The sequence below is a fragment of the Schistocerca nitens genome, chromosome 2 (assembly GCF_023898315.1).
Source record: "Schistocerca nitens isolate TAMUIC-IGC-003100 chromosome 2, iqSchNite1.1, whole genome shotgun sequence".
NCBI classification, from domain to species: domain Eukaryota; kingdom Metazoa; phylum Arthropoda; class Insecta; order Orthoptera; family Acrididae; genus Schistocerca; species Schistocerca nitens.
In genome coordinates, this window is record NC_064615.1 from 577,872,220 (window position 1) to 577,898,182 (window position 25,963).

Consider the following 25,963-nt stretch of genomic DNA (forward strand, 5'->3'; position numbering starts at 1 on the left):
GCCAAACAATGCCTCGCTTGGTGTAAGGAGTGTAAACATTGGATGACTGAACAGTGGAAAAATGTGTGGAGTGACAAATCATGGTAAAAATGTGGGAATCTGATGGCGGGGTGTGGGTATGGTGAATACCCAGTGAACGTCATCTGCCAGCATGTGTAGTGCCAACAGTAAAATTCGGAAGAAGTGGTGTTATGGTGTGGTCATGTTTTTCATGGAGGGTCTTTTTCCATGTTGTTTTGCATGGAACTATCACAGTACAGGCCTACACTGATGTTTTAAGCACATTCTTGCTTTCCACTCTTGAAGAGAAATTCGGGGATGGCAATTGCATCTTTCAACACGATTGAGCAACTGCTCAGAATGCACGGCCTGTGGCGGAGTGGTTACACGACAATAATATCCCTGTCACAGACTGGCCTACACGAAGTCCTGACCTGAATCCTGTAGAAAACCTTTGGAATGTTTTGGAAGGCTGACTTCATGCCAGGACTCACCGACCAACGTCAACACTTTCCTCAGTGCAGCACTCTGTGAAGAATGGGCTGCTGTTCCCCAAGAAACCTTCCAGCACCTGATTGAACATATGCCTGTGAGAGTGGAAGCTGTCATCAAGGCTAAGGGTGGGCCATCACCATATTGAATTCCAGCATTACCAATGGAGGGCACCACAAACTTGTAAGTAATTTTTGGCCAGGTGTCTGAATACTTTTTACTACATAGCATATTTGGGTAGCCGAGTGATGCTGTAAAGATCAACAGTTTGCTTTCATGCAGCCGATCTTTCTACAGCAGTTGCATGCTGGTGCCAAACACTCATGAGCCTTATGATCTGGGCATTTGCAATGAGTGCAGTGCACTTCAGCAGTGAATGTGTGTCTAGCAAGTTTACTGTGGTGAAAAATAGGATGAATGAGACTCCTGAATAGCAAAGTGAGTCATATGGCCTCCCTTAGTATGATCAGTGAAGTACACTTTACCTCAGCACCTAGCTGTGGTTCAATCCCATGAAAAATACATGTACACAGTGAGTTTCTGCTTCACTGAGTACTTTCTTCTAGAATGTCTGTATGGCATGACCAGTTGTTATTTTGGCATAGGTTGCTCCTTATAAAAGCTAATGCTGTGCTTACCTCCATGTCTCCACTAGCCCTTTTGAAAGGATGTCAGATGCCTCAGTATTTCTGAGTATTTCCATGGAATTTACATAAGCTTGTGCCTCTCCTTGCAACTTAAGGTTGGTGACTCCTACCAACATTTCATTACTCCACATGGACAGTTTTCCTACATCTTTTATATTTTTTATGACAGTGTGGACTTTTCACATTGTTTACATCTGAAGGTGGGAACCAGAAAATCCATAGCAACATCAATTACAGGCCAGGATGGAACCAGCCATGGAACCCCAGAAATGGGGAAGTGAGGCTAATACTGTGGACAGAATCCCACTTTGCAGCATCATATTTAACTAATGCTTTTTTAAGGTGCTTTTGCAGTTCTTCATTCTCCATCCAGAGTTGCTCGAGGCTCATTTGCATTTCAGGATCCATCTCCAGCTGTATCTGTCAGCTGGTCATAGACACTGGTTTAAGGTAAACACATCAAATCAAACGAAAAGTCTTCAGCGGCAGATCCTGACTTAACATTTGTTGATCAGCAAATGGAGTTGCAGCATCAGGCAGTGACATAACAGCAGTGCCCAGCATTAGGGTGGTGCTGGGTATTGTATCCGTGATGTAGCCTTGTACGAAAATAGCAGAGACAATTGGCGAGATCAGTTGGCCTTGCACGGTGGCAGTGGCAGTGGCAGCAGCAGCAGCTCCAGGTAGAATGGGGCAAGCAGCCCAGACTGAATGTGCTAAGCACTCATCCGTTGCATCACAACTTGCAGCCAGAAGGCCCCGCTCATGGCTTAGTAATTTGAATGCGGCATCTCAAAGCCGGAAACAGTGTGTCTCCAGCATCCTGATTCTGATGGCAGTTTGTACACCCCCTTAGAGGTGTTATCTGGATTGGAAGGCAGTGTAGGCTTTTCATTAATATACCATACTCAGGCTTAGAAAAAGAAACTGAACTGTTTATTTGTTCAGGGGGTTACACAATGAGGAATGCCCGGGGGACAAGAGAAGATAATTTCAGCAACCCCAAACACATCTCACAGGAGAATGAAAGATTCAAAGTGGAAGGAACTAAGACATTTAGTGTCTGCTCTAGGAAATTTGTTTGGGACAGAAGAGAGAGATATTTTTCAGTTGCAGCTCAGAGAGATCTCAGTCTCATGAGTCAGGTGATCTGGAAATATTATTTGATAGCCAAAGCAGCTTTGCTGACTACATATCAGCTTATTTCAACATGATCCAGACAATTTTTGTTGCATCAGCTGAAAGATGATGGACAAAACAGGCGAACTCTTTGTAAAATTTAAATAATAAAAATAACTCGGATTTGGGCCCTGGAGGCACTTTGTACATGGGAAGTTGCAGACAGTTTGTCAATGTTCACTACATTTCACTTGTACCTGTGAACAAGTGTTCACATTGGAAGGAAACAGAATAGAACATGAGTGTATGAGCATAGTATGTCAACTTTATGAGTGCTACATTATTGCTTTTGGGACTATAATTGGCATATAGTTTTCACTGGCTGTAAGCAAAATACAAAATTGTTATGTCCAGAACAGGTTATCTTACATGACAAACATGCTGTTTTTGATGAGGCAAGCAAAATGGCATAGGAAAAAAAAAAATAAAAGTGTCTAAATTTTTATACAAGCATAAAACTTGAGTATTTAGTGCACTTGTCACTGAATGACATTAACAGTATTCCGAAACCTTATAGGTATGTCAGCTGACACCTTTTGCTGGTTTCTTATTGCTACTAAGGGGAAATTTAAAAGCAGGACACTAATTACTGACAAGCAACATAATGTGAAGGAAAGCTAACATTTATACCATCACTTAGCAACTGGAGATGGCTATGTAACTACAGATAAGCCTTGATATCTCCAGTGACTTATGCAAAACCTGCAAGAATTTCACTGTGGTACGTTTAAGGAAGGTAATATAATTCTTCAAGTAAGTGGGCTATGCCCCTAGTTGCTGTAAAGACGCCATCCAGTCAGATTTGGCCCTGTGGCAACTTCAGGTCACTATAAGACACTTCCCCCTCCCCCCTCTCCCTCATCTGTAGGAGTTGGTCATGAAGTTGGCTGGAGGGGCGGGGGGGTCACTTCTTTTTGAAAATTGATGGAACTTACCTCAAGCCAACCTAAGTACATTATTAACACTACAGAAAAAAGTTATCAGAATTATTTGTGGTGCCAAACCTCGAGAATCATGTCGGAATCTGTTCCCAAAATAAGGTGTGCTTACCATTATAGGTGTCTACATATTGAAAGTTATTTTGCTTGTGAAAACAATAAATCCAAATTTCATCTGTGACCTGCACCAGTATGATACAAGGCAAAAGTTCAGATACCATGTAAATAGCCACAGAACAGCTTTATATGAAAAAAATGCACTTCATGCTGGGCTGAAGCTAGCCAATGCCCTACCAAAAAGTTTCACAACCCTTCCTACTAACAAATTAAAAGATCAGCTAAAAAGAATTCTAATTGAAAACCCTTTTTATTCCCTAGACGAGTATTATATCTGTATGAAAAGTGCTTCATAAGTATATCAAGCTCAAAATTTTAAGTAACCTGTAACTAATATAATGTTGATAAAAACAATATTTGTAATATCGTGATTGTATACTACCAAATGTAAAATCCATCAAAATGTAAAATTTATTAATACAAACAAATCTTTAGTTTGTAATTTATAAACTGACGTATTCAGAAGAATAATCTGTATGATGTCCTGAAACTGTATTATTTCTAGGGATTGTATTTGATTATTCGATGTTGAATAAATATTATTATTTGATTACTTACTCAGACTTTTTAGAAGTCTGGTTAAGAATGGAGTGACGCGGACCTTTATCAAGCGTCACTTCCTTTTTGCTGTACGGTACATGTTATATTGCATTTAGGAACTTTCGGGTAATTGAACATGTATCAATAATTACGGATTTCTGTAATTGTATATATATGTTTGGATGTAGCTGTATTGCATTGATGTATTGGTGGATATTGTGTGGTATGACTCCTGTAGTTGATAGTATAATTGGTATGATGTCAACTTTATCCTGATGCCACATGTCTTTGACTTCCTCAGCCAGTTGGATGTATTTTTCAATTTTTTCTCCTGTTTTCTTTTGTATATTTGTTGTATTGGGTATGGATATTTCGATTAATTGTGTTAATTTCTTCTTTTTATTGGTGAGTATGATGTCAGGTTTGTTATGTGGCGTTGTTTTATCTGTTATAATGGTTCTGTTCCAGTATAATTTGTATTCATCATTCTCCAGTACATTTTGTGGTGCATACTTGTATGTAGGAACGTGTTGTTTTATAAGTTTATGTTGTAAGGCAAGCTGTTGATGTATTATTTTTGCGACATTGTCATGTCTTCTGGGGTATTCTGTATTTGCTAGTATTGTACATCCGCTTGTGATGTGATCTACTGTTTCTATTTGTTGTTTACAAAGTCTGCATTTATCTGTTGTGGTATTGGGATCTTTAATAATATGCTTGCTGTAATACCTGGTGTTTATTGTTTGATCCTGTATTGCAATCATGAATCCTTCTGTCTCACTGTATATATTGCCTTTTCTTAGCCATGTGTTGGATGCGTCTTGATCGATGTGTGGCTGTGTTAGATAATACGGGTGCTTGCCATGTAGTGTTTTCTTTTTCCAATTTACTTTCTTCGTATTTGTTGATGTTATGTGATCTAAAGGGTTGTAGAAGTGGTTATGAAGTTGCAGTGGTGTAGCCGATGTATTTATATGAGTGATTGCCTTGTGTATTTTGCTAGTTTCTGCTCGTTCTAGAAAGAATTTTCTTAAATTGTCTACCTGTCTATAGTGTAGGTTTTTTATGTCGATAAATCCCCTTCCTCCTTCCTTTCTGCTTAATGTGAATCTTTCTGTTGCTGAATGTATGTGATGTATTCTATATTTGTGGCATTGTGATCGTGTAAGTGTATTGAGTGCTTCTAGGTCTGTGTTACTCCATTTCACTACTCCAAATGAGTAGGTCAATACTGGTATGGCATAAGTGTTTATAGCTTTTGTCTTATTTCTTGCTGTCAATTCTGTTTTCAGTATTTTTGTTAGTCTTTGTCTATATTTTTCTTTTAGTTCTTCTTTAATATTTGTATTATCTATTCCTATTTTTTGCCTGTATCCTAGATATTTATAGGCATCCGTTTTTTCCATCGCTTCTATGCAGTCTCTGTGGTTAACCAATATGTAATCTTCTTGTTTAGTGTGTTTTCCCTTGACTATGCTATTTTTCTTACATTTGTCTGTTCCAAAAGCCATATTTATATCATTGCTGAATACTTCTGTTATCTTTAATAATTGGTTGAGTTGTTGATTGGTTGCTGCCAGTAGTTTTAGATCATCCATGTATAGCAAATGTGTGATTTTGTGTGGGTATGTTCCAGTAATATTGTATCCATAATTTGTATTATTTAGCATGTTGGATAGTGGGTTCAGAGCAAGGCAGAACCAGAAAGGACTTAATGAGTCTCCTTGGTATATTCCACGCTTAATCTGTATTGGCTGTGATGTGATATTATTAGAGTTTGTTTGGATATTAAGTGTGGTTTTCCAGTTTTTCATTACTATGTTTAGGAACTGTATCAATTTAGGATCTACTTTGTATATTTCCAGTATCTGTAGTAACCATGAGTGGGGTACACTATCAAAAGCTTTTTGGTAATCAATGTATGCGTAGTGTAGTGACCTTTGTTTGGTTTTAGCTTGATATGTCACCTCTGTATCTATTATCAGTTGCTCTTTACATCCTCGTGCTCCTTTGCAACAGCCTTTTTGTTCTTCATTTATAATTTTGTTCTGTGTTGTATGTGTCATTAATTTCTGTGTAATGACTGAAGTTAATATTTTATAGATTGTTGGTAGACATGTTATGGGACGATATTTAGCTGGGTTTGCTGTGTCTGCTTGATCTTTAGGTTTCAGATAGGTTATTCCATGTGTAAGTGTATCATGGAATGTGTATGGGTCTGCAATGTAACTGTTAAATAATTTAGTTAGATGTGAATGTGTTGAGGTGAACTTCTTTAGCCAGAAATTTGCTATTTTATCATTTCCAGGGGCTTTCCAATTGTGCGTAGAATTAATTGCTCGGGTGACTTCATGTTGCAAAATTATCACGTCAGGCATTTGTGGTATCATCTTGTATGAGTCTGTTTCTGCTTGTATCCACCGTGCATGCCTGTTATGTTGTACCGGGTTTGACCATATGTTGCTCCAGAAGTGTTCCATGTCTGTTATGTTTGGTGGATTGCCTATTTTAATGTGTGTGTTATCTATTGTCTGGTAAAATTTCTTTTGGTTTGTGTTGAATGTTTGGTTTTGTTTCCTTCTATTTTCACTTTTTTTGTATCTTCTAAATCGTTTGGCCAGAGCTTGTAATTTCTGCTTCTTTTCATCTAATTGCTCTATTGCTTCTTGTTGTGAGATTTTACCTAACCTTTTTCGTTTTTTGTCTGATATTTCATTTCTTATAAATTGTGTTAGCTGTCCGATGTCTTTTCTCAGTTTTTCTATTCTGATCTGTAGCCTGTGTTGCCATGCTGGTTTTGTGTGTTTCTTCTGTGTGTTGGTTGGTTCTGATCTCTGCCTAGTGTGTATATTTACTGTAGTGAGTGCTCCTACATAAACCAGTAGTTGTAACTCTTCCATTGTTGTATTTTCATTTATTTTGTTGTGTATGATTGTGTTGATAGTTGTTATTGTTGTTTCGACTTGTGGGTTATTTGGTGGTCTATGCAAGAATGGTCTAATGTCTGTATTTGTGTCTTTGTATTCTATATATGTCAGCTGAAATTTCTCTTCTATATCTAACATGTGTGTCACTTCGTGTTCTATTTGTGCTTGTTCTGGTGGCTGTCTTAAGATGTCGTTTTCCTCTGATTGTTTAATTGATGTGTGTTGTTCTTTGTTTGTTTGCTCTGGGATGTTTGAGTCCATTACTGTATTTTCTTCTTCTTCTTCTGATTGCACATTATTTTGTTCTAGTATTTGTTGTACTTGTTGTTTGATGTTTTCTAATTCTGACTGGGGTATCCTGTTATTTTTGATTATTACACGGATCTGATCAGCTAGTCGTTGTTCTGTTAAAAATTTTAATTCTGGGTATCTGGTAATAAATGTTGTGTATACTTGTGATCTGTATCCAGTTGTGTTGGTTCCTAGGTTTGTTGCTTGGTAATAACAGAACATGAGGTGTCGATTAACTTCATCTGACCATCTCATCCTCTGTCTTTGTTTTCCTTCTAGGGTGGTTGCAGGAAGCATATCCTGCAAAACACCTCTATTTGGATATGAATCATTTTCTAGTTGGCTAGCAGTGTCGTTACCATTGTGGGCGGGCATAGGGTTCAAGCGTCGTCCCCGACCATGACGGCGCTTGTCCGAGGCTTCTTTAGTTCTGTCCTGAACCAAGTAATCACACTAAAAGGGGGGTTAGCCCTATTAGTGGTTTGTTCTTTTCGTCGCCTTTTACGACTGGCAGAACATACCAGAGGCCTATTCTTATTATTAGATACTGTTGGAAGAGGCATCAAAACAGTTGTTTGTGGTTAATAAGCCTTTTGGCCATTATCAGTACCAATGGCTGATGCTTGGTGAGGAGGGGTCCACACTACCTGTAATAATTTAATATTCTTTATTATGACAGCTGTTTTGGCTTTATTGCCATTCTCAAGTAACCTGCAAATAACAAGGGTGAAATTATCTGCACGTATAATGGCTGTCCATGTGAACAATTATACACTGGAATAGTACATTGGTACTTATGTCTACTGCGTAAATTGTAAACTGGTTGGTTGGTTGATCTGGGGGGGGGGGGGGGGGGGTACCAAACAGTGAGGTCATTGGTCCCATCGGAGTGAGAGGGGATAAAGAAAGAAGTCGGCTTTGATCTTTTAAAGGAATCATCCAAGCATTTGCCTGAAGTGATTCAGGGATGGCCGCCACCTCGCTTGGTATATAGTAAACTGTCACTGTCTGATTCATGGAGATTATGTGGCATGTAGTAATTATAAATGTATGGAATACTTTTTATCACTCATTTGATAGTTTTTTTACTATAAAGTACAATTTGACATTTGTTTGATAGTTCATTTACCCTGATGCTACATGTTTACAAAATATAGTTAGCTAAGCAACAAAATATTCACTGATTGGATTTTGCTGTAAATTATATTTTGGACTGAGGATCTGTTGTTCCATTGTGTCAATAAAGTTTTCCAGATAATTTTTATGTTTAAAGTCAGTGTGTTCATTTAGCATTTCATCTGGATAGTCTTTAGTATGTGTGTGTCTACATATATACCCAGTTCTTCAAGGACATTCATAGTGAGCCCTTTCAGTATTCTGTGTAGTATTTGTAATGCAGTTTCAATTTTCTCAGCTGTGTAATTGTGGGTTTTTAGATATAAAAAGAAGCTAGACTGATTACTAAAAATCATATTCCATACATTTATAGTTACTACATGTCATGTCATCTCTATGAATTAGACAATGCAATACGGATGTCAAATCAAACTAGGCATAAGTGCCAGTGAACTATTCCAATGTATAGTTATTCACATAGACAATCAGCATATGTGTAGATAACATCACCAGTGTATTCGCTGGTTACTTGAGAATGGAAATAAAGATGAAATACCTATTTAATAAAGAATATTAAAATTATTGCAGTTAGTCTGGACCTGTCCTTTCAAAAATGTCATATTATGATGTCTACTATGCTGCGGGCCCAGTCGAACAAAAAATAACGCTAATATTTAGGGTCACTAGTGCACATACCATCTTTCAACTTTTTTAGAGTGGATTATAATGGTTGTCCCTCATTGCATTGACTATCTCGACGATATCAGCATGACAGATGCTACCACAGAGGATCACATATGGCCTCAGATGTAATTTCACAAAGTCTCACTTTTCCAGCCTTCCATTGTTTATTTGGGACTTGAAATTTTCTGGTAGGGTGTGCATCCCAGGGAATAACATGTTGCCACCATTACAGCTTTGGCCCATCCATCAAATCTGCAAGAACTTCAGGCATTCCTTGGCAAAGTGGCATACTATCACAAGTTTATTTTTAGAGCAGCTACTATTGCTAACCCCTTTCATCTGTTGCTTCAAAAACATGCTCCTTTTGTTTCATCTGCAGTTTGTGAGCATGCTTTTGTGCAGCTTAAGGACAGTCTTCATTCCACACCATGTCTTGCAACATATCAACCCAGCAAGCATATAATCCTGGCCCTGGACACAGCCCAGTATGAGATGGGGATTGTCGTGGCCCATCGCCATTCACATGGCTCTGAACAGCCTAATGCCTTTGTTTCGAAAACATACAATCATTCAGTTCAACTTAGCAACATAATTCTCGGGGTGGGGGATGACATTTGGGGTGCGGGGGTGGGGTGGGTAGTGGTGGTGGGGGTGGACAGGAGGAAGAAAGTTCTTGCTATTGTCTATGACTTTAAAAATTTCATATGTTCTTGGATGGTGCAAAATATCATTTAATTACTGACTATACATCCTTAGTTTCCCTGTTTAGCCCATCAGCATCCTTACCACACAAGGTCACTCATTATTTTTTTGCCTGGTACAATTATGAGATTCATTTTTTGTCCCATGTTGCAACATGCCAATGCAGATGCTGTGTCCTAGTTCCTCAAGGGCCCCAATCCCTCATTCAACCAGGAGAAACTGCTTTGTTTTCAACTGGATGTGGAGACAAGGCACATGGTGAATGGCTTCCCTATCACCAGTTCCTGTGTTGCCTTCCCTGTGGTGGTGAATCTGGTGCTCCAGAAGGTCATACGCGTGATAGAAAATGGATGGCCCAATTTTCTAACATAATGGGCATCAGACCACATTTGGAAAGTTTTTGCATTTCGCCATTGTCTCTCCCTCTCAGATGGTTTTACTCCTTGTGTCGTGGTTCCAGTGGCTCAGCAGCAGGAGGTACTTTGCTTCTTACATCAAGGTCACTAGGGAATATCTTGTACAAAACTGTTGATGTGCTGCCATGTGTCTTGGTCAGGCATTGATCAGGAGGTGGAACACCTGGTCACGGGCTGCCACAAGTGTTCGGGTCAGTAGGCAGAGTTGCGTGCAGTTTGTTCACAATGGCCAGCCCCTGTACACACTTGGGAAAGAGTCCAAATTGATTTTGCTGGTCCTTTTTTAGACAAATTCTTGTTATTGGCAATTTGTATTTTTTCTCATTTTTCTTACATCGTTCATTGACTGTCTGTGACAGCAGATGCAACTGGCAAGGCCTGTAGAAGATGTTCTCCATAGAAGGCTTGCCTTGCACCCTAGTTTCACACAATGGTCCTCAGTTTGCAGCACAGTCTTTCAAGGATTTTTTTATAATCAGTGGCATTCACTACATCAGATGCCTCCTTTCCATCTGGAGTCCAACCATAAGGCAGAACGTCTTTTCTGAACTGGGAGGCTCTCACATTTTTTTAAGCTCTTACAGAATCATGCCATTTGGGGCCAAGATTCCTGCTGAGCTCCTGCCGTCAATCACAGACATTGCTCAACCTCTTGCTGCTGGGCAAGTGATACCCAGTGGTGCCAGTTTTTTTTTATGTTTGTGCTCAGCATAGCCACTGGTCCCTCTGGGCCAGGGCATTTGGACAGCACCCTCACTGGATTCCAGCCATCATTCACAGCTAGCACAGGTTCTGTGTCTTCATGGTTTACACGGAAGTATGACTCATGGCATGCAACCAGGACCAGGTGCCTTCCTGGAAGAGCCTAGGCCCCCTCCTCAAGCTGTGGGCACAACACCTTGTTCTTTGTTGGCCCTGGCCACAACAAAGGTCAGGCTGGTCAGGTCGTGCCCACCTATCCTACCAGGCAGGGCTTCATCAGTACCAATGACAGGTTTGCTTCTTGCAGTAGGTGCTGACACCTCCATCTGCACTGAGCAGGGATGGAAGCTAAGTGTTTATCACTAGAACCTCTTCTCTTCAGGCCTTTGTCATTGCTGCCCAAGCTGATGCCTATTGTCATGGACCCCAGCGTAGTGATGACTTCCGCCCCCTGTTGCTGGTCCCAGCCACTGGTCACCCCAGGGTCTATGAACAGTGGTGTTGCCTTCATTCCATCACTTTCACCCATACGTTCCAGTCCAGGCAGATCAGAAACTTACTGCACCATTGGCTGCTGCCACTGGCACTGCCACAGGTGCCATGGATGTTTCTTCACACAAGCAGCATGACACTGATGCCTAGTATGCCACTGGTCACTACACCTGCTGCTCACAGTGGACATAAGTTGGACCACTACAACAAGTGTAGAGAATGCCAAAATTCAAACGGCATGCTCACAACACTCAAGATGGCCACCAGGGGGCAGGCCATCCATCAACCATCATCACCTTGTCTACCATGCTCATGCAGCAGTGCACCAGTGACATATGATGGGGACAGCATCTTTATAAGGACATGCATGGGCTTCTGGGTTCTCAGTTGTTAAAGTCTGTAGACATGTAACTACCTTCACTGTATCATTGTCATCACTTTGTGAATCTACTTAGTGTGAATTCTTGTTTTCGTCACTCTGTGACCCAATAAATCATATTTCTTTTATGGCCACGTGTTTCCTTGTGCTCCTAGTTAGAAAAGTTACTGTGGAGAACAAGCCAGAATTGGTCATCAGTAACTCTTGATGCCCTCTATTACTACTATCCAACATAAAATCAACAGTGCAGTCACCACATGCAGTAGTTTCCAAGTTACTTCTATGAATTCTTATTGGTGCCCTTCCTGATTGCCTGCTGAGGTTCCAAACATTCTCGCATAACAAAATAATCCAGGCTCAAAATTCTTTTGTTGAAATTGATATTAATCCCCTTTATGGCAGTGGTTGTCATACAGATTTTTTAGATTCAAATCACTGACCACCAAATTCAATGAATTTTTCCTAACACCAAATGAAAACAAGGAACTAAAATTGGGCCATCAAAAGTAGATTAATTATATATACTTACATAGGCATTTCTTACTCCATTAGAAGACACTAGTTTGGCCAAACCAACTGTTAAAGAAATCACAAAAATCATTAGATCTTATTGCTATCATAGCATTGAAACAAAAGATGCGAAGTACTGAAGCCTGGACTGATTTGATAAAGTCACTTTTTTGAATCATCAGCCTTCTGACTGGTTTGATGTGGCCCACTACGAATTCCTCTCCTGTGCCAATCTCTTCATCTAAGTGTAGCACTTGCAACATATGTCCTCAGTTATTTGCAGGATGTATTCCAATCTCTGTCTTCTTCTACAGGTTTTACACTCTACAGAAGTTATTCCCTGATGTCTTAACAGACATCATATCTTTCTGCCCCTTTTTTTGTCAGTGTTTTCCACATATTCCTTTCCTTTCCAATTCTGTACAGAACCTCCTCATTCCTTACCTTATCAGTCCACCTAATTTTCAGCATTTGTCTGCAGCACCACATCTCAAATGCTTTGATTCTCTTCAGTTCCAGTTTTCCCACACTGCATGTTTCACTGTTATACATTGCTGTGCTCCAAACATCCATTCTCAGAAATTTCTTCCTCAAATTAAGGTCTATGTTTGATACAGTAGACTCCTCTTGGCCAGGAATACCCTTTTTGTCAGTGTTAGTCTTCTTTTGATATCCTCCTTGCTCCATTCACCATTGGTCTTTTATTGCCTACATGTAGAATTATTAACTTCATCTACTTCGTGACCATCAATCCTGATGTTAAGTTTACTGTTCTCATTTCTGCTACTTCTGATTACTTTCGTCTTTCTTTGATTTACTCTTGATCCATATTCTGTACTCATTAGATTGTTCACTCCATTCAGCAGATCATGTAATTGTGTTACACTTTCACTGAGGATAGCTATGTCATCAGTGAATTGTGTCATTGATATCCATTCACCTTGAATTTTGATTCCGCTCCAGAATCTTTATTTCCATCATTGCTTCTTCAATTTATAGATGGAACAGTATGGGCAAAAGACGACATCCCTGTCTTAACATCCTTTTTTAATCTCAGCCCTTCATTCTTGGTCACCCACTCTTGTTCCATCTTGATTCTTGTACGCATTATATATTACCCATCTTTCCCCACTGTTTTCTCAGAATTTCAAACATTTTGCACCATATGAAACTTGAATGCTTTTTCCAGGTTGATAAATCCTATAAATATGCATTGATTTTTCTTCAGTCTTACTTCTGTTATCAACCACAGTGTAAGAACTACCTCTGTGGTGCCTTTACCTTTCCTAAGGCCAGCCTATTATGTTCATGCTTCTGACATTCCTCGCCCCAACTCATAGAACATTATTTGTTTGTTGGTTATTCAATCTTATTCTCATGGTCAGCTTCCCTTTGACAGTCCCCTTCTGGAAATCTGAATGGGGGACTATTCCAAATGTTTTTGCCAATGGAGAGATCACCATGATGCTTTTTCAATTATGGGCCACATGTCCTGTGGATATACATTATTTATCTTTAAGGCATTGGTTTCCATTGTCTTCTGCATCCTCATGCTATTGATCAGTGCTGATTCTTCCATCTTTAGTTTCCCACCCCAAGGCCAAGAGAGTGCCCTGAACCTCTGTTCACTTCTCCACCATCTTTGACAGGGCCATTGGCAAAATGAGGATGACTTCTTGTGCTGGAAGTCTTCGACTGCCATTGCTGATTATTTTTATTCAAGAACTAGGCAGTGGGAGATTTGAACCTGGGACCAAGGACGTTTTGATTAGTAGTCAAAGACACTACCCCTAGACCATGGGTGCTGAATGACAGTGCCATGTATATAATCACTTTTGAAAAGTTAGATTATAATAAAACATTGAATCACTTTTCTTAAAATAACTTTTTAAAGACTGTGCAGGTTGACTTCAGTGAAGGAATATTTACAAAGAAAGCAAAGTATTATCTCATAAAAGTAGTACTGGCAGAAGCAAACAAGAAAAATTACTGTATTGGCATTTTCTGGAATCTTCCAAAGACCTTCAGTTGCGTGGATTATAAAATTTTACTACATAAACTAAAACATTATGGGATTAAAGGCATCCCCATTCTATGTATGGAATCATACCTCAGCAACAGAAAAGAGAGGGTCACATTAACAAATGACACCTCAGGAATAAATCTAAATATGGACTGCAAAAAATTTAAATATTATGTCCTGACTTGGCCGACTCTTGTTCTTAGCCTACAGAAATAGTGTACGAAAGATATTGCAGGACTTTTCAAATACAGTTATGTTTGCTGATTGCACAAGTATTTTTATAAAGGGCTCAAACACATCTAAATGAGGCACAACCAGGAGTACAGTGGAACAAGCTGACAACTGATTCTCAGCAGACAGCATAGTTCTTAACATTTGAAAAATTCATATTCGTGCAATTCCAGATCCATAAAAATATCTTACAAGTATCAGAAGGATAAATCATTAGGCACATACTAAATGGAATTCTGTGAGTAAACTCTTAGGCATCTAGGTGGGTAACAAACTGAGAGACATCAGCACATGGGGAAGTTAACCCAAAGTCTCAGTTCTTTCTGCACCATACATAGAAATATATCTCATTGTTTTGACCAGCAGACAGGATTGCTAGTGTATTTCACATACTTTCACTTGCTCCTGTGGTACCACCCACTGTGGAAATACAGCTATCATAAAAGTATTTATTTTAAGGAGGTCTTCTGTAAGAATATTACATAAAGTTTATAAACATTTTGCAGAAGTCTCTTCAGGCACACTGTGTCAATATATTTTCTTCTTTATGATATTTATGGTTAATAAGTTAAGTTAAAGGTATTTGTGATTAATAATCTAAGTAAAATTGGGGACTATCTGCAAAATTCATAAACGTAATACTACAAATAAATAAAAAAAATTATAGACCCTCTCTGCGGTTCCAAAAGAAGTGCTATATTCTGACACAACAGTCTTTCATGGGTTGCCAGTAGGTATCTGGCTGGAAACTGAGAATCCCTAGACATTCAGATTAACATAGATTGTATATTATTAGCCACTCTTTCTACCATTTATAGGAATGTGTGAACTTGGGAATGTAAATTCTGAATAAGAGTAACCTTCATATTACACAGGTTTCGATATGTCCAGCATATAGAAAGTTGATAGTGGTATTTGAAATGAGAATAGTTACAGAAATGATTAATGTGAAGTAGAAGATAAAACAGTAGATTAGTAGTCTGTTATTTGGAAGAGCATTTGTTTTCTAATAGTTACTGCTTTTCCACTAATATAGTTTTCTTCCAGTTAATATGTAGTTTGGCTCATAACATATCACTCAAGACTTTTCTTCATTATGGCATTTACAGAACAAAATAGGTGAAACAATGCTGACAGTTGTATATTGCTGTCATTTGTATTTCTTAAAATTATTATTGATTTATGCCATGTATGGAAGTGAAACATGGATGATAAATAGTTTGGGCAAGAAGAGAATAGAATCATTTGAAATGTGGTGCTGCAGAAGAATGCTGAAGATTAGACGGGTAGATCACATAACTAATGAGGAGGTATTGAATAGAATTGGGGAGAAGAGGAGTTTGTGGCACAACTTGACAAGAAGAAGGGATCAGTTGGTAGGACATGTTCTGAGGCATCAAGGGATCACCAATTTAGTATTGGAGGGCAGTGTGGAGGGTAAAAATCGTAGAGGGAGACCAAGAGATGAATACACTAAGCAGATTCAGAAGTATGTAGATTGCAGTAAGTACTGGGAGATAAAGAAGCTTGCACAGGATAGAGTAGCATGGAGAACTGCATCAAACCAGTCTCAGGACTGAAGACCACAACAACAACAACATATTCTTTCATGTTCATCGGACCACTTTGTCCTTTGTTACACAACTAAAATTCATAATGCTTTTTAGAATGACTGATTTCTGGTCTGTTGTTGTATTTACAGAAAAGACATAAAGTAACAGCATTCAGCCTGTCTTATTGCAAAAATTATCAACAATAAGTGACTACTTGTAGTGTTTTAAGGGTCTCTGTTTTGTTTCAGTTGGTTTTCATGGAGTTCAAAGGAAACATTTATAAGTGATACTTTTTTATGACTTCAAAGTGGGTCTGAGTGGAAATTTCAGCTTTGAGGGAAAAATTTTCTTCCTTTGGTCATGGTTTTCACTAGTTTTCAGACTCAGATATGAAACAAATTGTTTTGAATATTCAGTATACTTTTGAGATTCTATCAGTAACTCATCTGTAGGAAGAAGATGTTGTTGCTGTTGTGGTCTTCAGTCCAGAGACTGGTCTGATGCAACTCTCCATGTTACTCTATCCTGTGCAAGCTTCTTCATCTCCCAGTACCTACTGCAACCTACATCCTTCTGAATCTGCTAAGTGTATTCATCTCTTGGTATCCCTCTATGATGTTTACCCTCCACACTGCCCTCCAATACTAAATTGGTGATCCCTTGATGCCTCAGAACATATTCTACCAACCGATCCTTTCTTCTAGTCTAGGTGTGCCACAAATTTCTCTTCTCCATGATTCTATTCGATACCTCCTCATTAGTTATGTGATCTACCCATCTAATCTTCAGCATTCTTCTGTAGCACCACATTTTGAAAGCTTCTATTCTCTTCTTGTCTAAACTATTTATCGTCCACATTTCACTTCCATACATGGCTACACCCCATACAAATACTTTCAGAAAAGACTTCCTGACACTTGAATCTATACTCAATGTTAACAAATTTCTCTGCTTCAGAAATGCTTTCCTTGCCATTGCCAGTCTACATTTTATATCCTCTCTACTTCGACCATCATCAGTTATTTTGCTCCCCAATTAGCAAAACACATTTACTGCTTTAGTAAGTGTCTCATTTCCTAATCTAATTCCCGCAGCATCACCTGATTTAATTCGACTACATTCAATAATCCTCATTTTGCTTTTGTTGATGTTCATCTTATAGCTCCCTTTCAAGACACAGTCCATTCCATTCAGCTGCTCTTCCAGGTCCTTTGCTCTCTGTGACAGAATTACAATGTCATCGGCGAACCTCAAAGTTTTTTATTTCTTCTCCATTGATTTTAATTCTACTCCAAATTTTTCTTTTGTCTCCTTTACTGCCTTCTCAATATACAGATTGAATAACATCAGTGATAGGCTACAATCCTCTCTCTCTCTCCCTTCCTAACCACTGCTTCCTTTCATGCCCCTCGACTCTTAAAACTGCTATCTGGTTACTGTATAAATTGGGAATAGCCTTTTGCTTACTGTATTTTACCCCTGACACCATCAGAATTTGATGGAGAGTATTCCAGTCAACATTGTCAAAAGCTTTCTCTAAGTCTACAAATGGTAGAAACGTAGGTTTGCCTTTCCTTAATCTATTTTCAAAGATAAGTTGTAGGGTCAGTATTGCCTCACATGTTCCAACATTTCTATGGAATCCAAACTGATCTTCCCCGAGGTCGGCTTCTACCAGTTTCACAATTCGTCTGTAAAGAATTCATGTTAGTGTTTTGCAGCTGTGGCTTATTAAACTGATAGTTCGGTAATTTTCACATCTGTCAACACCTGCTTTGTTTGCAATTGTAATTATTATATTCTTCTTGAAGTCTGAGGGTATTTCGCCTGTCTCATACATATTTCTCACCAGATCGCAGAGTTTTGTCAGGGCTGGCTCTCCCAAGGCTATCAGTAGTTCTAATGGAATGTTGTCTACTCCCGGGGCCTTGTTTCAGCTTAGGTCTTTCTGTGCTCTGTCAAATTCTTCATGCACTATCATATCTCCCATTTCATCTTCATCTACATCCTCTTCCATTTCCATAATATTGTCCTCAAGTTCATCACCCTTGTACAGACCCTCTATATACTCCTTCCACCTTTGTGCTTTCTCTTCTTTGCTTAGAACTGGGTTTCCATCTGAGCTCTTGATATTCATACATGTGGTTCTCTTTTCTCCAAAAGTCTCTTTAATTTTCCTGTAGGCAGTATCTATCTTACCCCTAGTGAGACAAGCCTCTACATCCTTACATTTGTCCTCTAGCCATCCCTGCTTAGCCATTTTGCACTTCCTGTGATCTCATTTTTGAGACGTTTGTATTCCTTTTTGCCTGCTTCATTTACTGCATTTTACATTTTCTCCTTTCATCAATTAAATTCAATATTTCATCTGTTACTCAAGGATTTCTACTAGCCCTCGTTTATTTACCTACTTGATCCTCTGTTGCCTTCACTATTTCATCCCTCAAAGCTACCCACTCTTCTTCTACTGTATTTCTTTACCCCTGTCATGTCAATCATTCCCTAAAGTTCTCCCTAAAACTCTCTACAACCTCTGGTTCTGTCAGTTTATCCAGATCCCATCTCCTTAATTTCCCACCTTTTTGCAGTTCCTTCTTCAGTTTTAATCTACAGTTCATAACCAATAGATTGTGGTCAGAGTCCACATTGTTCCTGGAAATGTCATACAATTTAAAACCTGGTTCCTAAATCTCTGTCTCACCATTATATAATCTATCTGAAACCATTGAGTATCTCCAGGCCTCTTCCATGTATACAACCTACTTTTATGATTCTTGAACCAAGTGTTAGCTATGATTAAGTTATGCTCTCTGCAAAATTCTACCAGGCAGCTTCCTCTCTCATTTCTTGCCCCCATTCCATATTCACCTACTACATTTCCTTCTCCTCCTTTTCCTACTATTAAATTCCAGTCACCATGACTATTAAATTTTCATCTCCCTTCCCTATCTGAATAATTTCTTTTATCTCATCATACACTTCATCAATCTCTTCATCATCTGTGGAGCTAGTTAGCATATAAACTTGTGCTACTGTGGTAGGCATGGCCTTCGTGTCTATCTTGGCCACAATAATGCGTTCACTATGCTGTTTGTAGTAGCTTACCCGCACTCCTATTTTTTTATTCATTATTATAGCTACTCCTGCATTACCCCTATTTGATTTTGTACTTATAACTCTGTATTCACCTGACCACAAGTCTTGTTCCTCCTGCCACCGAACTTCACTAATTCCCGCTATATCTAAATTTAACCTATCCATTTATCTTTTTAAATTTTGTAACCTACCTGCCCGATTAAGGGATCTGACATTCCACACTCCGATCCGTAGGATGCCCGTTTTCTTTCTCCTGATAATGATGTCCTCCTGAGTTATCCCCGCCTGGAGATTCGAATGGGGGACTATTTTACCTCCAGAATATTTTACCCAAGAGGACGCCATCATCATTTAACCATACAGTAAAGCTGCATGCCCTTGGGAAAAATTCTGGCTGTAGTTTCCCCAAGCTTTCAGCCATTCGCAGTACTATCAGAGAAAGGCCGTTTTGGTTAGTGTCACAAGGCCAGATCAGTCAATCATCCACACTGTTGCCCCTGCAACTACTGAAAAGGCTACTGCCCCTCTTCAGGAACCACACGTTTGTCTGGCCTCTCAACAGGTACCCGTCCATTGTGGTTGCACCTACGGTACAGCTATCTGTATCATTGAGGCATGTAAGCCTCCCCACCAACGGCAAGGTCCTTGGTTCATGTGGGGGAGGAAGAAGATAGTCAGCCTAAAATAGAAACCTTGGTGTTTGGAGTTAGTCATCACACAATTAACAGGACAAATTCCAGCATATGCAAATGCTATTCAGCCTTTTACATCAGCATGACTGCCACTCAGTTATCAATCAGGATGAATGGGCATGGCAGAGGGTGTATACGGGCAACATACAATATCCTGTTGCAGAGCATGCTGTACAACATGACAGTCATGACCTCAGCGCATGTTTTGCCACACACACCATCTGGTTTCTTCCTGCAGATGCCAGTTTCTCAGAACACCGCAGGTGGAAACTAGCACTACAACATGTTCTTCGTTCTCACCACCCATCTGGCATTAATTTATGTTAATTCCTTCTGTCTCAGCATTTCTTCACAGTAACTACTCCTTTCTTCACTGCATTTTCTGACCTGTCTATTTTTTGCTGTTCCTCCTCCCACCTCTGTTACATACAATGCACATAGCTTTTCCCTCTCATTAACATGTGCACAATGTTTTAGTAGTAATCTCTGTCTTGAACATTACCCTGTTTTCCACCTTTAATCTCTCAGGTTTTCAGATCTCACCTGGTGCAGTCCCCAACAATCAGTCTTTCCTTCTCGTCCCATCTGGTAAGTCTCCCCTGACTCAGGACGGGTGATGTTTGTGAACTGTATCCCTTTCCCTAAACCTCTCCAGTCCTTTTCCTTCTTCCCTCTTCCTTCCCCTTCAACTCTTCTGCCAGAAGAAGCAGCCGAAAATTTGTAAAAGTTAAACTCTTTTGTGTGTGCATGTTCCCCTGCAGCCGCTTGGTGAGTAGATTCTGCATCTATCCATTTATATTATATTATGACCCAATACTCACTGTCTTAAAGGCTCAAAAAATATTGTGGTACTAACTTGAGGCATAGAGGAAGTGGCAGCCATGCATATGAATCTATACTTATCCTATTTGTTAATGAAATTGAAGAAAGATTGGATGTCAGCCACATTTGGATACGGAGAAGGCACGACTAATCACAGATTAACATGTTGGAGTAGTTTTCCTAATTTTTGTAGGGAATCAAAATAAGTAACCAAAAATAGTCCACAGTGGAGACTTTTTCCATTGTGATAATCCATCTGAGAGGTTAGAGTAAAAGAGACTTCAGTATTCACCCTGGAACCTTATCAATTCCCTTGAGGTTATTTTATTTTCCCAAAAGTAAAAGAAAGTGGCTATGGCATCCTTGTGAGTTAGGACAAATTATTTTGTCTCCATATTAAATAGTTATGTATACGATTAGAAGAATAGACTTTAAGAAGACATGAAAGTAACTTTCCAGTAAAGTAGAAATTTGCATTACTTTCCCAGAACATTCAGAATGACTCTCATGAAAGTTCTGAAATTAGTACTGAGAACAGGAAACTATGAGAAAATAAATTCTTGTATTTCCTCATACTTATACATCTTTTGATTTTGTTTGCAGGGTTTCTGGGTGGCATCATAGCTCTAAGTGGGACAGCATTGTCAGCTTTTGCAGTTGATAATGATCCTCTGGGAACAGCTAGAGATTTAGCTACAAAAAATGGCTGCCCGGTATCCCCCATGCTTGCAATGGTACGATGTTTACAAGAACTTCCTGTGGAATCACTGATAAAGGCTGATTCAAACCTTCAGGTACTGCTGTTCGACTTGTATATCTACACTTATAGATAGATCTAAGCTTTCTAAATTGTGTAAATTTCATATTTTCTATGTTTCCAAATTGTGAGAAACATGAAAAGAGGATACTTAAACATTCCTCTACACGCTGACAGTAATCTAATTTGTCATAACAGACATTGTTTGTTATTGTTCCGATGGACAAAAATGCTAGCTGATTTTATAAATGTGCAGCTTCACAGTGTACTTTAATCCATAATGCAAGAAAAACTAGTCTTCTTTGTGAAGCATGATTCTTAGTCAACAACACTGGAGCAGGTCCAGGCTTGGATTGCATGCCAAGGTGGCTAGCTTATTACAGTCACTATAAGTGAAGCACAGTGCATTGTTTGGTGACTCTGGGCAGTGAAAGTTGTTGCAATTGTTTGCTTGGTTGTATTATAGTGTCATGGATACTCATTGTATGTAACAGGTTAGTGATGGTTGTCCCATGGTAGTGAAGCAGCATGATAGCCAATCTTCCTTCTGGGCATATGAGGATTACCTCCATGGTGTCATTCAGGCTGTCTTTCTTGTCCAATCATCAGCATTATTTACTTTGTGTGTAGTGTCTTCAAAATTTCGTTGTCAGCACCTTTTAGTTGTTCAATTATAGCTTGGTAACCAAATCACAGTGGTGGATCACCCTAACATTCCAGCCTACTGCAATATCACTGTCAAAAAGAAGCAATTTATAAATCTTTTATCTTCCACTTAACAAATGTCTTTAACTGAATAACTGACAAAAATTTCACTATCAAAATAGAAAAGAGTGGAAAGTGCTGTAGATTTTTCAAGAACTGATATCAGTATAAAGAATGTCATTGTCATTTTCATTCTTGGTTGGGTTAAAAATAGCATGTAAAATGATGTCAGTAATTTTTTTTATAATACCATCATTGCCACTATGTTAAATATTAATAGAAGAGTAACAGCAAATCTTGAAACTTAAGGCTGGATTCTCAGGTGTGCAGAAAGGTTTATCACACTTGTGGACTGCAGTGTATAAAGGTAAGTAATCTAGATTAGATGATTGGCTTGCATGGTTTGTATTCAAGTCATCCAAATTAGAAAGAGTATTTATGGAGCACTATAAATCAAATAGTTTCAGTCAGTCTAGAAATATCCAGCAGCTTCATTTTGTAGTAGATTGTGTACAAAAGCATGCACAAAACACAATAAATTCAGTAGTCTGAGAGTAGGAGGGAAAAGTTTAAGAAAACCAAAAAGGTCTAATTGGTAGATAGTATTTACAGATAGTGATATTCAAGCTGGCAGGTGAGAAAAAAAATCAAGAGACTAGCATCAAAAAGGAAGTATGAGTGAGCCCACCAACTTCTTGGTTGAAGGAAAATGGAAGTAATCATGGAAATGGGACAGTACATTGAGGACTATCAGATAACTAGCATATTTTAAGCCAAGTGCAGGACTTGATAATGTCATGTGCTATTAAGACTCTTTGGGGAAAGTTTTAATAAAATTACCATATCATTATATTATAATGACTATTGGGGATGCAGGCAGTTATTTGTAATGCCACTCCATCTATCTTCTCAAAGGAATTACCATGAAACACCAAAGAGATTGACATGAATGTGAACTGAAAGGTATTTGTTAGCAATGACACAAACTTTTCTCTGATGAGGACTTGTGCATCTCCTAGTGGAACTCCAGAAAAGAGAAAAACCATTACTTTTGAATACATTATGGGCACAGCAGTGATCAATGTCTTATAGATAATTACTATTAAAAACAGTCTTGATCACGATTTATTTAACAAGGTGACCGGTTTCAACCACTACTGTGGTCATCTTCAGACCTATAAGTTGTATACAAAGCTCTAATTAGAGGGTTACATACATTAAACAAAATACATAAAGTTATAAAGCTATAAAACGTTGAATTAGCATTGAGTAGGAACCTCTTTCTGTTGAAGAATCACTACTGGAGAAACCAGTGCACATCTTACTATATATAATGGAGGCTCCACCCACTTCTGACTACATGATGTCATTATTAACCAATGAGTTATAAGTCGAATTACAATTTAAAATTTCTTAGTTAAAAGAACATTGTCAAGAATTAGAAATAAATACACACTAAACTTAGCTTATTAAACAGCTATTGTCAATTAAGAAGCGTTAAAAATATTTAAATATGTAGGAAAATTAACTTCGGTTTGGCAGTACATGGGTTGCCCTCTCAAGGCCTGTCAGTGAACCATTTGGAACCACTTGTTGCTATGGTGAAGTTAGACGCCATTGCAAAGATGAAGCAGCATGCTTTTTTCACTGAAGTTATTGTAAGGTCGATAGTCGAACTAGTGGTTGCCATGGTGAGGACAAACGCCAGTGCAAAGATGTGGCAGCAGGCTTCTTTCCAACAAAGTTGTTGTGAAGTAGAATGGCAAAGACTGTGGCATCAGACGATGTATTATTGAGCAGCAACTTGTCTTTATTGAAACGAAAAGAGTAAGCTACAATAATCTGTAGCTGACATGTATACTACATGCTGTCCAAATACGATACGACAGCATGTAGTATACATGTCAGCTACAGATTATTGTAGCTTACTCTTTTCGTTTCAATAAAGACAAGTTGCTGCTCAATAATACATTGTCTGACGCCACAGTCTTTGCCATTCTACTTCACAACAACTTTGTTGGAAAGAAGCCTGCTGCCACATTTTTGCACTGGCGTTTGTCCTCACCATGGCAACCACTAGTTCGACTATCGACCTTACAATAACTTCAGTGAAAAAAGCATGCTGCTTCATCTTTGCAATGGCGTCTAACTTCACCATAGCAACAAGTGGTTCCAAATGGTTCACTGACAGGCCTTGAGAGGGCAACCCATGTACTGCCAAACCGAAGTTAATTTTCCTACATATTTAAATATTTTTAACGCTTCTTAATTGACAATAGCTGTTTAATAAGCTAAGTTTAGTGTGTATTTATTTCTAATTTTTGACAATGTTCTTTTAACTAAGAAATTTTAAATTGTAATTCGACTTATAACTCATTGGTTAATAATGACATCATGTAGTCAGAAGTGGGTGGAGCCTCCATTATATATAGTAAGATGTGCACTGGTTTCTCCAGTAGTGATTCTTCAACAGAAAGAGGTTCCTACTCAATGCTAATTCAACGTTTTATAGCTTTATAACTTTATGTATTTTGTTTAATGTATGTAACCCTCTAATTAGAGCTTTGTATACAACTTATAGGTCTGAAGATGACCACAGTAGTGGTTGAAACCGGTCACCTTGTTAAATAAATCGTGATCAAGACTGTTTTTAATAGTAATTATCTAGAAAAACCAGTGCATAGTAGCCTATGAAGCCTTGATGCATAATTTGTGGTTTTGAAGCTGCTGGATCAAATACACCAAATCTTCATACTGTACTGACATTTTCCTGTGATGGACTGAGTATGGTTATTAGATGTCTTGCTAACTCATGTGTTAATGCTCGAATGTTGCTGATGATGGAATGGGTCAGTGTGTCCAGTTTAACAAAGGAGTTAGAGCAAAATAAACAGTAAAGGCTTTCAGAAATAATTACAAATGATCCCTCTAACAAACAAATTCAGGGTGATGTCTTTCACTGAAACTGAAACTGAGCCAGTGGGACTCACTTCCCATGTTTTGGGGAAACCTGCTTTGCACCTTGTCAAGAAGAGGTAGACACTAAAGGGTAAAGGTCTATTAACTATCAGCAGTTCAAACATATGGTGAATAATGGTACCCTTTGGGGAAATGGCAGAAAGGGCTGAGAAGAGGGTTGAGAATACCAGCCTTGCTCACAGATTTTCAAAGAAGTTCACAATCTGCAGCATTGTCCCCAGAACATGTCATGGCCCACTGGTTCTTAGTTGAGTGGAAGGCTTGAACCAGAGACTTTGAAGCTTCTGTGACAAGCCAGTTCTTCATTAATATTGCCAGTTTTTCTCAGGTTTACTATTACTACTTCATTTTTTCTTTTACTGTTATTATTATTGCTTTTATCATAATTTTATGTATAGCAGCTGTTGCAAAAATATTGCCAGTATTTACTTTATTAGGTCTTAGTCATCACTCGTTATTCATATTGTCAATAGATTAATCTATTTTTCTTATTTCAAAATACTCTCATGATGTAACTATGATGCGTAAAGTGCTGCATGTGTGGAACACTGGTCTGATGTAAGAGAGGGCCTGATGGCCCTAATCTGATCAGTTTAAATAAATAAATAAATAAATAGAACAGACATTATGGAACTTCACTCATGATGGAAATTTATTAGATTTAATGGCAACATCAGACCTGATGTCTTTGAGCAAGTCCACATCCAAACTGATATCAGTGACCATGAGGCAGTATAGCAACAATGAATACCAAATCACAAATGGCAACTAAAAGAAGTAAAAAGATTTATATGTTCAGCAAACTAGATAGAGAAACACTAGTGTAATACCTCAACAAGAAACCTGAAACTTTTAGCTCAGGGCAGGAGCACATAGAAGAAATATAGCTCAAGTTCAAAAGAATAATTAACCATTCACTGGAAAGATATGTGCTCAGTGGGACCACTCATAGAGTGGGAGATCCTTCATGGTA

General features: G+C 38.6%; 1 protein-coding gene across 1 annotated transcript in view; it reads left to right on the forward strand.

The window, feature by feature from the left end:
* Positions 1-25,963, forward strand: part of LOC126236626 (pyrethroid hydrolase Ces2a) — a 177,085-nt gene that overhangs the window by 67,642 nt on the left and 83,480 nt on the right. Inside the window, exon 5 of the mRNA XM_049946073.1 lies at positions 21,153-21,343. Within this exon, the coding sequence (XP_049802030.1) occupies positions 21,153-21,343 (191 nt within the window). The remainder of the gene's footprint in view (positions 1-21,152; positions 21,344-25,963) is intronic.